Below are 17,807 nucleotides of genomic sequence, written 5' to 3' on the forward strand. Positions count from 1 at the left end.
TACACAGAGAATGCAAAAATAAAATTCACTTTTGTTTGTGTTATTCATGTTGTTTAGTAGATTGAATAAAGAATGTTAAAATGTTTCTGTCAGTATCAAGGAAAAAATAAATTAAAAATGCAGTGTAAACTATAACAATAGTTCTTCTTGTGCTGGTCTTAATGAAAAGGGTGTCTCTAGTTTACAATTATGCCCCAAATGGATGACCAGAAATTGTGGAGGAAATTAGCTTCATCTAAATTAGGATCCAGACATGAACAGTGTGAGTCCTCTCGGGATGTATAGACAGATTGGAACAACACTTTCTTTCAAATCCTGTTGTCATAATAATGTAGAATGATTCCAACTTTAAAGTACTTCCTTTAAGGTATATTTTCATGTCAACCCATGGAAAAATATGTTTTGAAATGGAAAGTGGATTTAGAGAAATTTTAGCTTAGCTTATTTATGGTAGTGAAAGGTCCAGATTAGAGTAATTTACCAAGCAGTAACTCCAAATTTGGGTGTCATCCGAATAATTGACTGCGATAGTCTGCCTTTCAGGATACTGTTTCTTCTTTTCTTACCGGTCATCTCCACTTACTGTAATAGCTGCCTTTCAGTGTCATCCCCCATGTTTACTATGCTGTTAATATAGAGATATAATAAAAGTAGATCCTGTGTTCCATGGCATTATAAAATTGTGGGAGTTTGGAAGTCTTCATTTTACACCGTGGTACAGAAGCACAGTCTTATCTGAGTGCATGGCTTATTTGCAGTTTCTTTAGAAAAAGATGATCTTGGCTAACTTCTTGACCACACTGTACTTAAACGTCGCAGTTACTATGAGTACGTGTAGAAAGCATTGTCTGAAAGCAACTATTGTTGTTCCATATTTTTTGTGTAGTCTGTCTATGGCTTACAAAACGACATTCGAAGTCACAGCCCTACCCACACACCAGTACCAGAGACTAAGCCACCCACAGAAGATGAACTACACCAAGAGGTTTGAAAAATAACTACAAACCTGTACTTTTAAATGAACTTTTTAGGAAAGTAGGTATTAAACCAAAAATTATCGTAACTGGGAAGTTGTTCAGAACAGATCTAGCAAACGTTTAGTAAACCTTTTTCTTGTTTCAGGATATATGGATTTAGGTATGTAACTTCTATTAAAACTAATGAGACAAAACGTCACATTTTTTGTATCTTCAGGCCACTTAGTGGGTTCTTTGTATTGCTAAGCCCACTAGCCCCTTTAGCAGTAGACAGCTTGTTCTTCCTTTCAACACTGATTCAAGGTTTGGGAGTATACTTACCTCCCCGTGTATGCACGTATGGGTTCACAAATTTATCTACTGTTTGTTAATGCTTCATTAATCTTTCCTGAGATGTTAGAATTGAGAGAAGGTAAATGTCTGAAGAATTAGTAGTTCTCTTCAAAAATCTAAAAAAAGGCTAATTGGATTTCTGTTGATGAACCTTTAGGGAAAATGTTATATTGGGTCCTTTTTTTGTCTCTGTATGATCTTTTATCTTTGATGGAAAATTCCATTTATTTTAGAACTACACTGGTGAAATGTTGTTTTAATTCAGATATATTTCTCTTCTGTGCCCTAGGATAAAATAAGGTTAAATTACAGCCCTAATAAAAAAGTTATGGAAATAGAGTCAAGCAATGAACTACTCATAAAACTCTTTGCCTTCCTTTCTTGCAGATTAAGCACTGGCAAATGCAATTAGACAGACATAGATTAAAAATGTCAAAAGTTGCGGAGAGGTAAGTATATTGTCACATCTTCTGGTTTTTCAATTAGACTGATAACTATTGGGAAAATGTCAGTATGAAATAGCTTCAAAGAAAGAGATACAAGGGAGCTCAGGTGTCATAGAAATAACTGAAGAGAGTTTACTTTAAGTGGGAGGTATGAAGTTCTTTTACTGATGAAAGATGGCCCAGATATTCCATGATACATTTCTGATAAACCCAAGAGTCACTGAAAGCACCTCTGACTAAGTGGTCACAAGTTTCATCGTGCATTGGCAGGGAGGCTAAATGGAAATAGGTCTGGGGTTACTGGTTTGGTAATTCAAAAGGGCAGTCACTGATAAAGCAAGGGAACTGATCAGCAGAGCTGGGTGAGGAGCTCCGTGCTTGAACAAGGTGAGTCTGAGCTTACTTCAGGTCAGAGGATGTAACGCTAGTAGGAATCTTTCTCCAAATAAGACCAAACTTTGTCAGGAAGGCGCTCGAAAGCAAATAAAACAAAAAGCCCCTTGGAAAGACTAACTACAGCTTAGGCAGAGAAGAGGTAGAGAAAAGGAATGCTCTATCTTACACATCAAATACAGAGATAGTGAAAATTGCAGAAAATTGAGCTGCATAAGACTTAGGAAAGGAAATTAAGCCAAATACAAATGGTTCTTCATCCTCTTATAGATGTTTGTGTATGTGTGTCTGCTTAGATATGTGTAGGTATGCATACACACACAAACACACATATATATATATTTATAAAGAGAATAGGTTAAGAATTTGTGTTTGCTGAACAGTAAAAGTGGAATACAGATTAAATATAAATAGGAATGAAAAGGAAGAATACTTGTCCTCACTTGTCAATAATCTTTCAATAATTATGAGGCAAAAGGAAACAGAAAGCAGGAATAAGAGCATAAGAGATGTAAATTACCCAGAAAACAAGCAGTTTTTAGTTTGTTCAACTGAGTCAGACCAATTCATGAATACTGAAGAATATGGAAAGAAAACTGGGGGTTTTTGGAAAGCAATAAACTTGGGAGTAGTGCCATTTGATTAGGAAATAATAAAAATATTAACTGTATTTAAAAGAGGAATAAAGGAGTCATAGAAGCTGCAGGGCCAATAAATATGACCTGAATATCATGCAGTGTTATAGAACAGATTTTAAAGGAACTGATAATTAAAACCGTGGGGGTATAAAACATGTTCCTTTATGAACACAAATCTGCATGGAAGAGATTGCTTGATTTAATTTATTAGTGCCTAAAGGAGCACTAAAAGGAGCTATGTAGAAGTATTAGGGAAGTTTGTAGTTTATTTTATTTCAGCTCTTGATAAGACTTGAGCCACCCCTCCTTCTTCAGGGGTCCACTTTTAAAAGGCTTGAGCAAACATATTTTTGCCTGAGCTTGTAGCTGACTTCTGAGTGTGTACGCACCTGGTTACCATGATTCAGTTGATGCAAGGTGACTTGTTAACTGGGGTAACCTGGTCAGGTTTCCTTACCTCCTGACATGACAATGTTTGATGCTTTTGTTTTCCTAGTCTATTAGCTTATACAGAGCAGTATTTGGAATATGATCCTTTTCTTGTGCCCCCTGATCCCTCAAACCCTTGGATATCAGATGACACCACTTTCTGGGAACTGGAGGCAAGGTATATAATTTTGTTTCTTCTTTTGGGGTAAGGGGGTATAACAGTTTTTTCTTGAAATGTGAAGATCTCAGACAGAAGTATTGCAGGAAGATATTGAGGCAAAAGGGCAATGCAGCATCCTTTTGGTCTTTCCAGCTTTACAGTTTCATAAGATGGGAAGAGCCATGGATCAATAAATCTGTGTAAAAAGTTACAGTAACCAGTTTCCAGGGTTCCAGTGTGGGGAAAAAAGACACCTTTTAAAATCTGATAACATTTCCTAGTTGGAAGTTCTTATTCTTCTGTGTAAATGCACGTGTATTACCTCCATCCTGTGTAAGTACTAACAGCCTGGTTGCTCATCTCTGAACATTGCACAGATATGAGCAATCTGGAAGGTGAGAAATCTGTGGTTGAACTTCAGGACTTAGTCTAAATTATGAACATAGAGTATTAGAACACTGAAGTATTGCTGATTGTGGGTTCTGTTGTTTTTTCTTCTGTAGCAAAGAGCCAGGACAGCAGAGGGTGAAACGATGGGGGTTTGGCATGGATGAAGCTCTGAAAGACCCTGTGGGAAGAGAGCAGTTTCTCAAATTCCTGGAGTCAGAATTCAGTTCAGAAAATTTAAGGTAAGTGAGAGGGACTTTATTTTTTAATAGCTTGTAAGATACATTGGTTGTTTTTTTTTTTGTCTGATACCTCTCTTTCCATTTTTGACCCCTTCAGAAATTTTCCTGTCTTACCTTTCAGAATCCATTCATGCAGATTTCTGCCTGCTCCCATATTCAGGCTGAGGGAAAGATTGATACAGTAAGCAGAGACTCACACGAAGCATATTTTCCCATTCACGTCCAACTTTTGGTCAAACTACCCACATAAGAGCTTTTCTCTCAGCTCATTTTATTAAAAGGTTCAAAACACTGACCCATTCAAAGCCTTTTCAGTATTTTTTATGAAGTCCAATATTATGAGAACAGTAAAGTAAAATTCACAGACTTTCACTGTTGGTCAGGTTTCTGGGAATCATTGATCTTTTGAAAATCTCCACCAAGATTCTAGTACTCGTGGACCTGACACAACAGAAGTACTGTGACAACTAGCTCTCAAATTCCTCACTAATTGCAAAATGGAAAGGTGCTGCTAGTGTATGAATCTTAAATTAATTTTTTAAAAGTATATACACAGAATTACTTTTAAGTGAGGGGAAAAAGTTATTTGATTTTAAAAAATGATAGTCCATCCATTGGGTAATAGCATGTTTTGTTGTCCCTGTTCTAAGGAACTCATGTTTCAGTAAGAATTATTTCAGAGAGATTAATAACAGCCTTTCTATAGGTAAGTCAAACTGTACATAGTACAAAAGCACATACAACATATTTTTCTCTTTATGCCACCTTCTTCTCAGATGTCATCTATATCACTTCTCATTCACCAATACATAAGGGGTATAAAATCCTATTTGTACACATTCTAGAACTCAGAAAAATCCTAAACTACTTTTTTTCTATGTCAGTTCTCATTCCGAAGTGGTGCAGCATAGCCATTCATACTAGAGTTACATTTATGTAGCTTCTTACAAGAGGCATTTAGCATTTCGTGGTGTTGATTGATAAATACTGAGTAATTGCATAGACCTCCTTGTTGTTAATTTAAGTTTGTCAGCAAAGGAATTGGAGATGGACTTCTCTAAGTTGCTGACCATGTTCATATTCAAACATTGAATTTTGCATCACAAATGTATATTAGATACTCTAGACCGATATTTTCCAGCTGATTTGTTTGCTGTTACCCACATGGAAATATGGCCTGACCTGTATGTGTATGTTGATAACTTCGTTAGTGACAGATACAGATTTATTTTTTAATTAAAAAATCCATGTAGTAAAATGAAATTTTTAAAATCAGAATAATACCAAGGAAAGGAAAGGTAATTATTTTATTGAAAGAGCATCCTGGTAATTCCTTATGCAGAGCAGCTGTTCAAACATGAACCTATCCAGCCCAGTGTGTGCTGCAGTTTCTATGCTTTTCTATGATTAATTTGTCTCTCTGCCAACTAGACTGTTACCTGCATAATCCCTAGCTCTTTCTTCTAATCCTATTTACAACACTAACCACAGGCAAACTGCAAGTGACTGATCCAGAAAAATTCCCTAGAGAAATTTGTTCAGAGCTGATTCCTTGACATGCCACCTACTCTTCTGTGTCTCTCTCCAGATTCTTATACTGGCATTATAAAATATAATATCTGAGCAATGGTGAATATGAGCTTAAAGGCTGTCCCTGGGAGGATCAGGCAGGGGATCAAACTTGCACTGAAAAGGTGCTTTCTGTGATGATTAACTGAAGGAAAACTGTCTCACAAGCTCAGAATTAGGTTTATGAATTCTCAAACTGTAGGGAAATCAACCCACCATTAGGCTTACACAGTTAAGTCAGGTTAGAAAGCAGGAATTTGTAAAGCTCGTTGTGTATGGGAGTCAAAATGTTACAGATGTCAGTAACAGAAATGAAAAGCTTGATGGTTTCAAGCTTTACTGCTGAATAAACCATAAATTTAAAAGATCACCAATTTCTTTGCTCACCCGTTAACCCTACTGTGGCAATTTGGGGTTTTGGGGTGTTTTTTTCCGGATTTGACAGCCACCTTGAGAAAAAGATATATTTCCCTCCACATCTTCCCACTGCAACAAAGTGAACTCAATTCAGTAGCTGGCTCTTGTCCTTTTACAGATCTAATCATGATAAAATTTACAACAAGCACCATCAAACCCACAGTGGGATAGGCAGCTGGGACCCTGGATTCAAGCTACCAAGTGCTGTACACAGGATGCAGCACGGGACTGCAGACACTACAGAGAGATTCAGTATTAAGTGATTAGAAGTCTTATACCTCGCTTTGGTGAAAGAAATACAAAAAATGTGAAATGATATGTCTACCAGATACACCGTTTCTGTTCAAGTGTGATTATCTTATGTAGCTAAAAGTCCCAGTGTTACTGTTTCATTAACTTGGACTGAGAGTGTCTAAGCTGGCTAAGAATCTCCTTCTTAGTGGATATAGATCCTGCCTTATGAAACAGAACAGGGATGAAGAAACTTGAGCCATGAGTTAAAACTAAGAACTGTGCAATGATTAGGAATGCAATCAGGTTTCACCTTCTTACTCTGTATCTCTGTGCTTTTTTTCTTTGCCCGTAAATGGAGATTAATAGTATTTCACTCTCTAAAGGGGTGTTGTAAAGCATAACAAAGGAATAAAACTGTCTAAGCAGTTCTGTCAGTGCAGTAGCTTCATTACAGTGTGATTGCAGTTTGCTAACACCCAGGTTGGATTCTGTATTCACCTCACGCATGCTATGACTTGTAATTTCTTGTTACCATATGGATTTTTTGGAGAGATCACTTTGCATGCTGCTCACTACACAGAACGAATAGCTAAAGTAACATATGATTTGGAATAGATTGATAAAGTTCCCATGGCCTATTACAAAAATGGTGACCATTGTTTAAAATTCACAAGACTTAAGTTTGAGCGTGATCCAGTACTACTGAGCTTGCTCACAAGGCTGTCCAAGCACTGAAAAAGGAGTTTTCAAGGAGAGTGAGATAGTGAAATGAATCTTACTGCAATGTGGCACCTGATTTCTTTCATCCCTGTAGAAAATCCTCATTCCTCTCCATATCCTTTGTCTGCAGTGCTGCAGAATTCTTTAGAAAGTTAATATCCATATGCTGATTGTACGTTTGCTCCCAAGTGGTTGTTTTGTAGGAACTGCAGCCTGTAAAGATCTAAATAGTTTCAGGCCTGCCAACCTGAAAGCCTGTCCAAGTCATTATGCAGTATTGCAGTAGGTGTGATCTCCAAGGCAGTGCTAAGACTGCAAAAGCCTCCTAGGTTAGTGCAGGGAGAGTGGTGACAGGACATCTGCCGTGATGCACAGAAGGAAAAGCTGCTGGACCCCTTGCCCCTTCCTTTGATCCGCATTATTCCCCTGTAGGGAAAAGGGGCTTTGAGTTCTGGCTGTCCAGAAAAAGAAGAGAGGGACTGAGGAGTTAGCTAGATTTAGATGTTTTCTCTCAATAAGTTTTCTCTGACCATCCCCCTGCAAGCTGAGATTTTGTGAGGTGTTTATTTTGGACTTATGCATTTAAGTTGTTGTAGAAATATTCTGTACTGGAGATAGAGGCTTTGATTATATACTGTAGAAAAAATAAATAAAACCCCACATAGGCACTACTAAAAATTTGCAGTGCTGCCTACAAACTGTTTCAGTCATAATGCTTAATTTTATGTTTAACTTACTTCAGTGGTTCTGGTTATTCTTTTAATAACGCCATAGCAGTGCTTTTACTAAAGTAGAGGAAGAATGGTGCAAGAGGTTAAGTTTTCTTTTTAATCCAGCCTGTTTCACTTTCACTTTTTTGCTCTTTATTGCAATCACCACTCTTGATGATTTTAAATGCAAGACATTTCTGTTTTCACTGATGGTGGAGGAGAGAGTTCTGGATGTTACGAAGTATGAAGATTGATTAACTGTCCTTGATGTCTGTCCTACAAGTCTGAACAGAAGTGCTGGTAATGACACTTTCCCACACAGTATGGGAACTGGTAATGTTTATCCTTCACACTGTTGATTATGAGACCCTGTTTGGGGTGCTAATAACTAGACCAAAATTTAATCCTCAAGGCTGAAATTGCCCGTGCTTTATTTCTCATTCAGACTCAAGCTTAAACTCCAAGTCCCAACAATGTTGCTATTTCTGCAGATTAGATGAGAACCACCTAGTTGCAAGATTTAATGGTTTTCTCTGTAATGTTCTTAAAGACCTTCAACACTACTATATCTTGAAGCTTGAAGTTTTACTTGGCAAGAAAGTGGAGTCTAGGTATCAGAGAGTAGTCTTTCCTGCCCCTAGAAAAAAAGCTAGCTGATTTTCTCCACGGAGTCTGTTAAGGTTTTTTTTGCTTTGCTGAAAATGCTGAAAGGTCTGTCCTCTGACCTGTTCTGTCACATACACTGGGTGCAAAGCCCACATAATTCCCACTTCACTGTCTCCACACTCTGCCTAAACCTCACACATTTTGTGGAGAATCACTGCAGCCTTTCTCTCACTCTGTGTTCCTATGTCCTAAATTCAACTGATTAGCTTGATCTGGGATCTGCTGATGGCTGCCTCTGACATTTAGGTCAGTTAATGGGACAGAAGCCGTGTTGCAGCTGTGCTATTTATCTGGCAAGGCCACCCTCACTTTGAAAGTAATCCAGCTGAAGGACATAATCCCCAGATGTCTTGCAACATGTGTCTTACCATGTCATGTGGCTGGATGTACAACTATCATATGCTTCACACTCTCACGCAGCTATATGTCTGGCGTGTGACCCAGCTGGGACAGAAGACAGCAGTGAGGTTTATACCCAGCTACTCAGGTGTCTGTTCAAATGGTACTGAGCATCTTGCAGAGAGGGTCTCCATGGCAAAAACAAACCTCCACCAACAGGAGATACAGGGTTTCATGCAAGGGCAGAGAGACTGAACTCTAGTTTCTTCCAGAGTAGCACTGGAACTCTTCAGAGTAGCACTAAATCAGTGTATATCATTGTCCAGAAAATGCAGTTGGGTTCCCCCTCTCCCCTCTCCTGCCCTTGCACGTATTTACTGTTGCACACTGTGTGCTGTTTGCTGCAGGAGTCTTCCCTCGCTCGGGTCCCAGCTCATGAGGCAGACAGCTGTGAAAGGGGGCAGGGAGCTCTTCTGATTTGAGGTCCTGTGCTGAGGTCTTGCAGACTCCATTTCAACTTCATCTGTGCTATTGGTTGCCATGGGATATTCAGAAAAGTTATTTTTGAAAATGCAAGAGGTGGCAGCCTTATTTTTGGCATTTCCTAACTTTGCATATTTGACTTCAACTCTCTGTAGGAGGAGGGCAGGCATTTTTTCTTGAAAGATCAGTAAGTAGATTAAAATGTTAAAATGTGTGTTGGCTGTGAAGTAAGCACCCTAGACATAACATACCGCAGAGATCAGCATTTTCTTCCCACTTTTACTGAGGTTTCTATATTTAGAGCCTCACATTTTCAATAGGGTTTTGAATGCTAATGTTAGAAGGGTAAAATAAAATTAATCTATCAAAAAGCTGGTGTTCAGCCTGTAAGGATGTGTCTGTACAACCTGCCTATTCTTTGCTGGGAGCTGAATGTTTCCTCAAAGAAGTTAAATTTATCTCTCATCTATTTCCCCTTAATTGAGTATAACCTACTATATGGAAACAGTTTACTTGCAAAAGAAAATAGCATCCTAAGGCGTGTTTGCGGTGACTTCCAAAAGTATTGGCAGTGATATAATGGAACAAACAAGAATGTGACAGCTTTGAGCTAGATCCTCAGGATGTCTGCAGGGTGATAGAAAATGTGTGTTTACAAAGAACATCCTTCCCTTTCATTTTTCTATTCCTTACCTGACTTTGATACACATGAGTAATCAGTCAGTCCCAGAAGATGCATTTGAAGGGGCTAGCACTGCAGGATATACACTTTTAAATGCAAATATCAAAAGCAGCTTAAGGAAACCAAAGTAGGTTGCCCAAATTTGACAGAGTGAACTGAATTAGAGTTTGTGAGCTGTGCAGTTTTTAAACTTGAGTTATGAGGCCTCTATTCTTACTTTATTGCCATCAGATTCTCAGGATATGTCCTCAGGCGCTGTGTAGATCTATGTTCAATTCACACTGCAGTTCACAGAGATAAGTGATGCTACCCAGAATTTTTGAAACTGATATTCTTCTGTTGGCACATACTCCCTTTGTGACCTTGGAGAAACCACTGTACATTATTACATTATTAATATATTTGCAAAACTGGGACAATATTACTTCTCTGTCTCTTGGAGAATCTTAAGGAATCAATAGACAGAAAGATTGTGCTTAAATACTATGGAAATTGAAGGGTGTAGAAATACCTAAAATAGTCATCTCAGTAGAGTGAAGCTGACCATAATGGCTTGTGAGCGATGAGCTTGGGCTCCTTCCATCTGTGCTACAAAGGAGTTTCAAAGCAGGACTATGAAGGACTAATTGCGTCCTGGAAGGTAAATAATCTCAAGTGAAGAATGTCTTATGGGAGGAATACTGTAAGGTTTTCTATGCTATGCTTTACTACCCTCTCTTAAGAGTTGTTGCAATGACTATATTGGAATTTGGATTGAGGGTGGTATCGTTTTGCTTTCTTGGAGGATCTGAGTACAGTTCCACTGTTAGTCTCCCCTAGCCCATCCCTGTTTAACTAAGCTAAGAGAGCTCAGTTTGATCTCACAGCGTAAGCAGGGTGGAAGTACATTTTAAATGTGCACCCAAATTATTTGTCAGCCTTGTAAAATCCAACTTATTTCACAGTTAACTCACTTCAAGGTTCAGTTTAAATATTTCGTGGGATCAGCTGTGTCAAAACAATAATAAAATGTTGCGATAGTATATATTGCATATTTAACCAAGTCAAACTGTAGCTGAGCTCTTGGGGGGGAGGTGGGGGGAGAACTAAGTGGTCTGCCCCATGTCTAAGCATGGGATCCTAGTTGAATTTAGAATTATTTTGTGCAGTGAGAGAGTCTAAACACCCACGGAAGAAATAACGATAAAGCAACCATAATAGCAAATGAAAAGTGAATATCAAAGCTTATAGCTAGCTAGCTGTGATCACAAAGTACTCAAGACCTTTTTAGTGATCCTGCTGCAGACTGAGTGAGAAGGATACAATGAACTGGCGCACACTGCATGTGGCTGCCCGATACTGGTTTGCTCAGCAGCAGAAAAGAAGAGAGAATGGGTACTTCCATTCAGCATTTTAGTAAAAATATGCATGGAAATGCAATGCTGAAGAATGAAATTAAATTATAGCAGGCAAAACAAATGCTTTTCCAGTTCATACATGATTTGTGGAGTAATAGTAACAAAATTACAGTTACACAGTTTATAGTTTAGCAGGACTCAGAGAGATTCACATAGAGAGCAAGAACATAAGTTCTTATTAGCTTTTGAAGGAATGTCAAAAAGCAATAGGTTTATAAGCAATTTAAGCCTTGTGGCTTAGGTGGAATGAAATCTCAGTTTAATACCAGTTAAATGGAAACCTTCCCTTAAGCAAGTTACCCATACATAAGTAATGAAGGATTTCCCACCTGTCTCATGAAGAGGCTTCTAATAATTGCTTCTTAATGTGGATTGATTACCTGAGACAGTATACAGGAATGCTGACCCCAGCACGAAATCACAGGTTTTTCTCATTTTAGCATGTTTTAGATTAAACCTTCAGTTACTTAATTATTTTTTTTTTAAGAGCAAAGAAGAGTGTGAGCACTTCGTTAATGATTATAATGAATTGGAAGTCAAAATGCTATATTGTGCCATAGGTTCTGGTTAGCAGTAGAAGACCTGAAGAAGAGGCCTATCCGTGAAGTTCCTGCTCGCGTCCAAGAAATCTGGCAAGAATTTCTTGCTCCAGGTGCACCCAGCGCTATCAACCTAGATTCAAAAAGTTATGACAAAACTACGCAGAATGTAAAGGACCCTGGAAGATACACATTTGAAGATGCTCAGGTCAGTTTGCAATCCTGTTTAGGGACATTTGAAATAGAATATCAGCTAGTGAAATCTACATACATAAAATAAGATATATTTGGGAATTAAAGTGCCATTTTGGCAATGCAAATGGGTAACATTCTTTCATGAGGCTTATGAATTACTAAAGATCTTTATGAGACTTCTGTGCCTGGTATAAAGTCTTCAAGTGGGCTTCAAATAGAGCAAAGCATATAGTGCAGTGAAAATGATATTTTCATGTTCCTGTTTTCTTAATTTTCTTACTCAGTTACAATAAGGGAAAAGTTCCCCCCCCACACACATTGATTTCTAGTTCTCAAAGTCTGTCTCTGAAAGACTTCCCTTGATACAGGCTCAATGTCTGTTCTCTCAGTGCATGTCCAAAAGTGTTGTTTTCATTTATAGGAGTCGTAGGTTCCCATCATGAAAAGAATATGACCCATGTGAGAAATAACATTTTGTAACAGCTTGTGCAGATATTTCATGGATGTTGTATATTCTATACCTTATCAAACTACTATCTACAGAACATTGGGCAAAGATCCTAAAGATCTGCTCGTCAATAATCACTAATACAACAGTAAAGAACAGTCTGTAAATGTCTTACTTGGCTTTTGGGGGTCTGATTTAGTCACAGTTTGAATACCATCATCAAAAGATACTTTTGACCAGAGTTAGATTTGTGAAAATACCTATATTTTTGAGATTGGAAGTAAAAGTTAAAAAACCAAAATGGTAAAACACAAATCTCTGTTTTTCTTGAAATAAAAGCAAGTACTTCTGTATTAATTGCAACATTTCATGTGACTTATAACTTAATATTTCATCTTTGCAGACTTCTGAGAAAAGCAATAGAAAAGAATTGGATTCACAGTAAAAGTAGTAGAACTGGTACCATCCTCCCTTTTTCATCAGCAGCCCAGTGATGAAAATTTAATTATTAATGCAAAGTGAAATGGTGTCAAAAGGAGAGGTTGAGATCATATCCCTGCAGAATTTCCTGCAGCTTGATTATTAGGTCATCATCTTGGGAGTCAGGAGATGCTGCTGCAAGTCCCACAGAGGAGAAAAAGGAATTGAATCGGGGCTTTCTACTTTTCGGGAGAGTGTCTCTGCCGTAAATAGGAGGGGGAATAATTCTACCACCTTTTCATTTTGCTATTATGAGAATAGTAACCTATGATGCAACATAAAGTTTTCATTAGACACTGTATCATACCCACTGTTTTGAAGTACTCTACATTAAGCCAAACACACAGTTTTTGCTTGCATCTGCTGACACCCTGGAGATTTAGGAATGCAGCGTATAGCAAAGACATGTTACACAAATAAACAATCTAGCAAGATTAAAGTTTTTAAAAAAACTGTCTTTGCAGTTGAGTCAGTAAAGGACAATTATATTCCTTGCCAGTATCTAATAATTTTAAAAAAAAAAATAGGTGTAAAATTTCAACACCATTTTACTTCCAGACCTCTCTACTCTCTTTTTTTTTTTTTTTTTCCCCCTTCATTTATGAAAGATGTGGAGTATTCAGTCTTTATGCAAGCAGGACTTTTCTTCCTGTCAGACCTCTGCTTATTTGATCCAGTTCAGTGTACAGCTTGAACCTGGGAGCCTCCATTTCTCCGGGAAAAGGGGACAGACTGTACCTGCCGTGTTCTGACGTGAAGCTTTAGGACCTTTACAGAGTGCCCCAACAGAAGGGACAGGGTTTTGTCAGGAGTAGGGCTCTGCCTCTGCAACAGGCTCTTTATGGCCTGCCAGTTGGGGAAGAGACCACTTATAAGTCATTCTGACAGTTGGCAGGTCATTTAATTGTGGTTAAAAATGTTTTGAAAAGCATTTCTGGAGTTGAAAGATGGCACCATGGAACTCCTTGTCAAATGAGAGTGATACATAAGTAAAACTAGACCCATTGTGCTAAATAACATCCATCCTCAATTCCTGACTAACATGTACATTAACAATACTAATACACCCAAATTTATTCTTGCTTTTACAGGGTTGGTTTTTGCACAGAAATGACATTTTAATGCCCATCACCATTGCTATGTACAACAGGAGCACAGTCCTTTTTGCTCTCTGCTGGCTGCGTTGGCTGCTTTCATAGAAACTAAGTGGAAGAAAAACTCCCCAAATGAACCAGCCTAAGTTCTGAATATACACCAGAATTTCTCTGCTTAGTACAGGAAATACAATGAAAGGCACTTAGAATAATTTCTAGAGTTTTCTAATACAACAAAAATTAAAAGTCAGCTTTAATTTTACCTTGCCATAATTTACAAGCAAGGTGGTTTGTTGTTTTTTTTTCTATTCACTAATTATATGCTGTACCAAGCTGAGAAACAGTATTTACTTTACAGTTTATTTGCTGTTTCCTGATTGCTGTGCTTCAAGTTTCCTATAGTGAAAGGTAGGGTTTGAGTAAAAAATAAAACAAAAATAGCTAACACAAATTAATGGATTTAAAAAAAAAATTTTTTGAGAGTATTTCCTATTCTGATTGCTTTTTCTACAAATCTCTTTCCTAACATTATAACTAGAACTAGAATTACAAAGTGTCATAGATTTTTAGTTTTTCATATTTTACAGAAATGAGAGTGCTCCGAAGAGAAAAGCTCTATAAACTGCCTGTGTCATTTGTTTTCTGGATAAGGGGTTCCAAATTTTCATATGCCTCTGAAGAATAAATATCTCAGAAATTAGATTAGCCTGGAACTGTTTTTCAATTTGCATATGTATTTTCCTTTTTATATTGTCAGCTGGATAGCAGACTAAACATCTGTCAAAGGATGTTTTCAAGAGTAGCCAGGGGATATCCTCCCTAACTTAAGCACTTATTTGTGGTGCTGAATTAGAAACCTAGCACCTTTTCCCAGCCTATGAAGCCAGAAAAGCATCTCCAGAAGCTAATTCAGAAAATCTGATGACGAAGGGTCCACAGCTCCTGATTTAGTCACTTAGCTAAAGTGGCAAATGTAAGGGAGGTTTTAAACTGGGCTTTAAGCTAGGACTCGGTTGTAAATTCTTAGAAAAATAATTCCGTAGTGGAAATAGGGACTATAAATTAAAGAAAGGTGTGTTGTGTTCTTTATACATAAAAAATAGGTGGGATTTCTGCTTTAAGAATAGGGAGCAATTCAGCCTTAGCTTCAGAACCGCAACCTGCTACCCCATAAGGCTTCCTAGCCAAAATAGTGCTAGCTGGTATAAATTCCACAACTAACACATATATGATTCCCTCCCATTTTATGTATGTCTTCTTCTATGGGAGTAACAGCTCCTTCTTTCCCTTTCAGGAGCACATTTACAAACTGATGAAAAGTGATTCTTATCCTCGTTTTATACGATCCAGTGCCTACCAGGAGCTGCTACAGGCCAAGAAAAAGGTATTGGTCCATCTTGCCTTTGTCTTGCCACTGTGCAAAGCGGTGGTTATGTTTGCAACAATACTCAGTCTTCTCTCCCCTGTGCCAGTGCAACTGGATATCTGGTAGGTGACCAGCTTGGCGTGTTTGGAGGGTCACATACACACAGGAGTTCAATATACATATATGTGTATATATCCTGCATGCGGGCATGTTTCGATAAGTTAATCTAGCAAAACTTATTTTTATTTTTACATCCCATATTGTACTGTTTTCTCTGTTATGAAGCACCTTAAATTGCAAAGTGCTTTACAAATACATTAAAAAAATAAAATAAAATCCCAGAAGAATAGTCTTTCATGTTTGCAAGTTTACTTATGTAATAATTGTTGTTCTCTTTATTCCACCTATAAAAGCTACAGAATGTGTTTAGAAACAATCTTATTCATATGAATAACTTCTAATTTCAACTACAAATATAGGGGCTTCCTAATTCTGTTTCTTTCCCTATTATTACATGAATAGTTTTGAGTAGGCTAGGAATCTGACTTGAAAGACTGATCATGTCACACTTCGGCAAACAGAGGCTCATATCTTGGTATGTAATATTTGCTTAGAAAAGTCCAGATTATGGAATGAGTTCTGAATAGACACAGCCCAGAGTATGTGGAGCAGCTTGTGCAATGCAGATTTCTGTGATGATAAATAATTTTACTAGTGGGCTCTAAACAGTAATCTCCTAGAATCAGCTGGGAGCCCTGTGCCTTGCAAAATCAGGGCCCCGATCGTTACCGGAACAAGGTAGTTATTAACACCATAGCATTCTATTGTTTATAATGACAACCTAAAATTATATGAAAGTACTGTGTGATTTTGTTTTTTGTTCAAACATTGATTTCTGAAGATCCAATATAGAGAGAGATGTTGAAAATACCAGAAAGCTACAACTGTCCGTGTGAAGTCCTTAAGTTTGTGAATGTCAGTTCATTAACACAAGATGTGCACTTCATTATTTCTTTTTATTTTCAGTTTTTCTTTTAAATCAAACCAGTTTGATCCCCATGAAAAATTATTTTTGTTGAATACTATATCTGCTTTGCCCATCCCCTGTTTTGCAGAGTCCCATTACAGCTTCATACCTGTGTTTGCTTCCTGATTTATACAAACTTTGTTTTGCAGTCCATTGTTTCATCGATCCTTCTTTTCTACTCCATTTTTTCTTGCTTTTCTTTTCCCCCTCCTTTTTGTTTCTTTTTTTTTTTATTTTAAATTTAAGTTGGAAAACACTCTGGATCGTCGAACATCTTTTGAGAAATTCACACGCAATGTGGTAAGTTTGTTGCCTCGGAAGACTAGTAAACCTGATGGGACATCCTTCTCCCCTCCCCCTCACTGATCCCTCCTTTCCCTTTTTGCTTTTCTAACCTGACAGTTAAAAGTGTATTTATCACAGTTTGTGAATTTTCCTAGGAATGACAGCTTTATAATGTGCTTTCATTACAACCCCTCCTCCCTAGTCCCTTTCCCACTGACCTCAATAGTCACACATGGAGGAATGGACCTTTGGGAGCCATGCTTTTTGCATTAGGAAGCATGAAATTATTCACTCTTTTTTTTTTTTTTTTTTTTTTTTTTAATTGTAGTAAAGAATCTTTGAAAACCTGCTTGATGTTGTTCCTTTTTCTGGTGCCTTCCAAAATACTAAGTCTAACACAATTTGAATATATTGGATTTCCTTCCTAACTCCTTTTTATTCTACTAAAAAAGAGTTTGTCCCTTTTTTTTACCAATTGGGCACAAGGAAAAATAAACAATAATAATTTCCCTATCTTCCTTAAAGTCTAGCACAGCTTCTTCAGGACCAAAGAATTCATGCTGATGATGCACAAGGGTTTGATTTGGGTTTCATTTTGATAACGGACTACAAGAAGTGATTTTTTTAATACATAATTTTCGAAAGCTATTTCATGAAGGTAAAAAAATGAAAGCTGGTAAATTTGCTGTGGGCATTCTCTTGCCACCTGCCAAAACATCCACTGATTTCCTGATATGTGGGATTCTTTTTACGTATCCAGTTTCTTTGGATTTTTTTTTTAACATTGTGAAAGTTCGAACTAAAGCATTCAACGCATTTATTTTTGTAGGGCAGAAACATCCCTATTTTCCCATGCCATAAAAACTGTACACCAACACTGAGGGCGAGCACTAACCTGTTATGAAAAGAGGTAGAAAGATCTTGGATTATACTCAAGTTTGTCTGCATTGTCTGTTGAATTGTGCAGGTGATGCTGCTGTGTGTGTGTGTGCGCGTCTGTGGCTTTTTCTGTGACCTGGTTAGTGGAGCTGTGTGCGTTGAAATGAAAAATATGAGAGCTTTCAGCAAAGATCATGGTTTTTGTTTTTTAGTTTCTAGGGAAGGAGAAGCAGTTCTCAGAAACTGCCTCCGGTATAATGAGGCTCAAGACT

The 17,807-nt window shown here is 37.7% G+C and overlaps 1 protein-coding gene across 10 annotated transcripts in view; it reads left to right on the plus strand.

The window, feature by feature from the left end:
- Positions 1-17,807, plus strand: part of RGS7 (regulator of G protein signaling 7) — a 263,514-nt gene that overhangs the window by 218,366 nt on the left and 27,341 nt on the right. For 3 of the 10 annotated variants that reach the window (XM_030034922.2, XM_041128388.1, XM_030034921.2), the window contains exons 10-16: positions 887-985; positions 1,698-1,759; positions 3,284-3,394; positions 3,880-4,005; positions 11,783-11,969; positions 15,273-15,362; positions 16,618-16,671. In XM_030034922.2, the coding sequence (XP_029890782.1) occupies positions 887-985; positions 1,698-1,759; positions 3,284-3,394; positions 3,880-4,005; positions 11,783-11,969; positions 15,273-15,362; positions 16,618-16,671 (729 nt within the window). Of the gene's footprint in view, positions 1-886; positions 986-1,697; positions 1,760-3,283; positions 3,395-3,879; positions 4,006-11,782; positions 11,970-15,272; positions 15,363-16,617; positions 16,672-17,485; positions 17,567-17,807 lie in introns of all 10 variants that reach the window. The other 7 variants (XM_030034927.2, XM_030034918.2, XM_030034925.2 and 4 more) reach the window with 3 other exon arrangements.

Source organism: Aquila chrysaetos, chromosome 13, assembly GCF_900496995.4.
Source record: "Aquila chrysaetos chrysaetos chromosome 13, bAquChr1.4, whole genome shotgun sequence".
In the NCBI taxonomy this organism is placed as follows: domain Eukaryota; kingdom Metazoa; phylum Chordata; class Aves; order Accipitriformes; family Accipitridae; genus Aquila; species Aquila chrysaetos.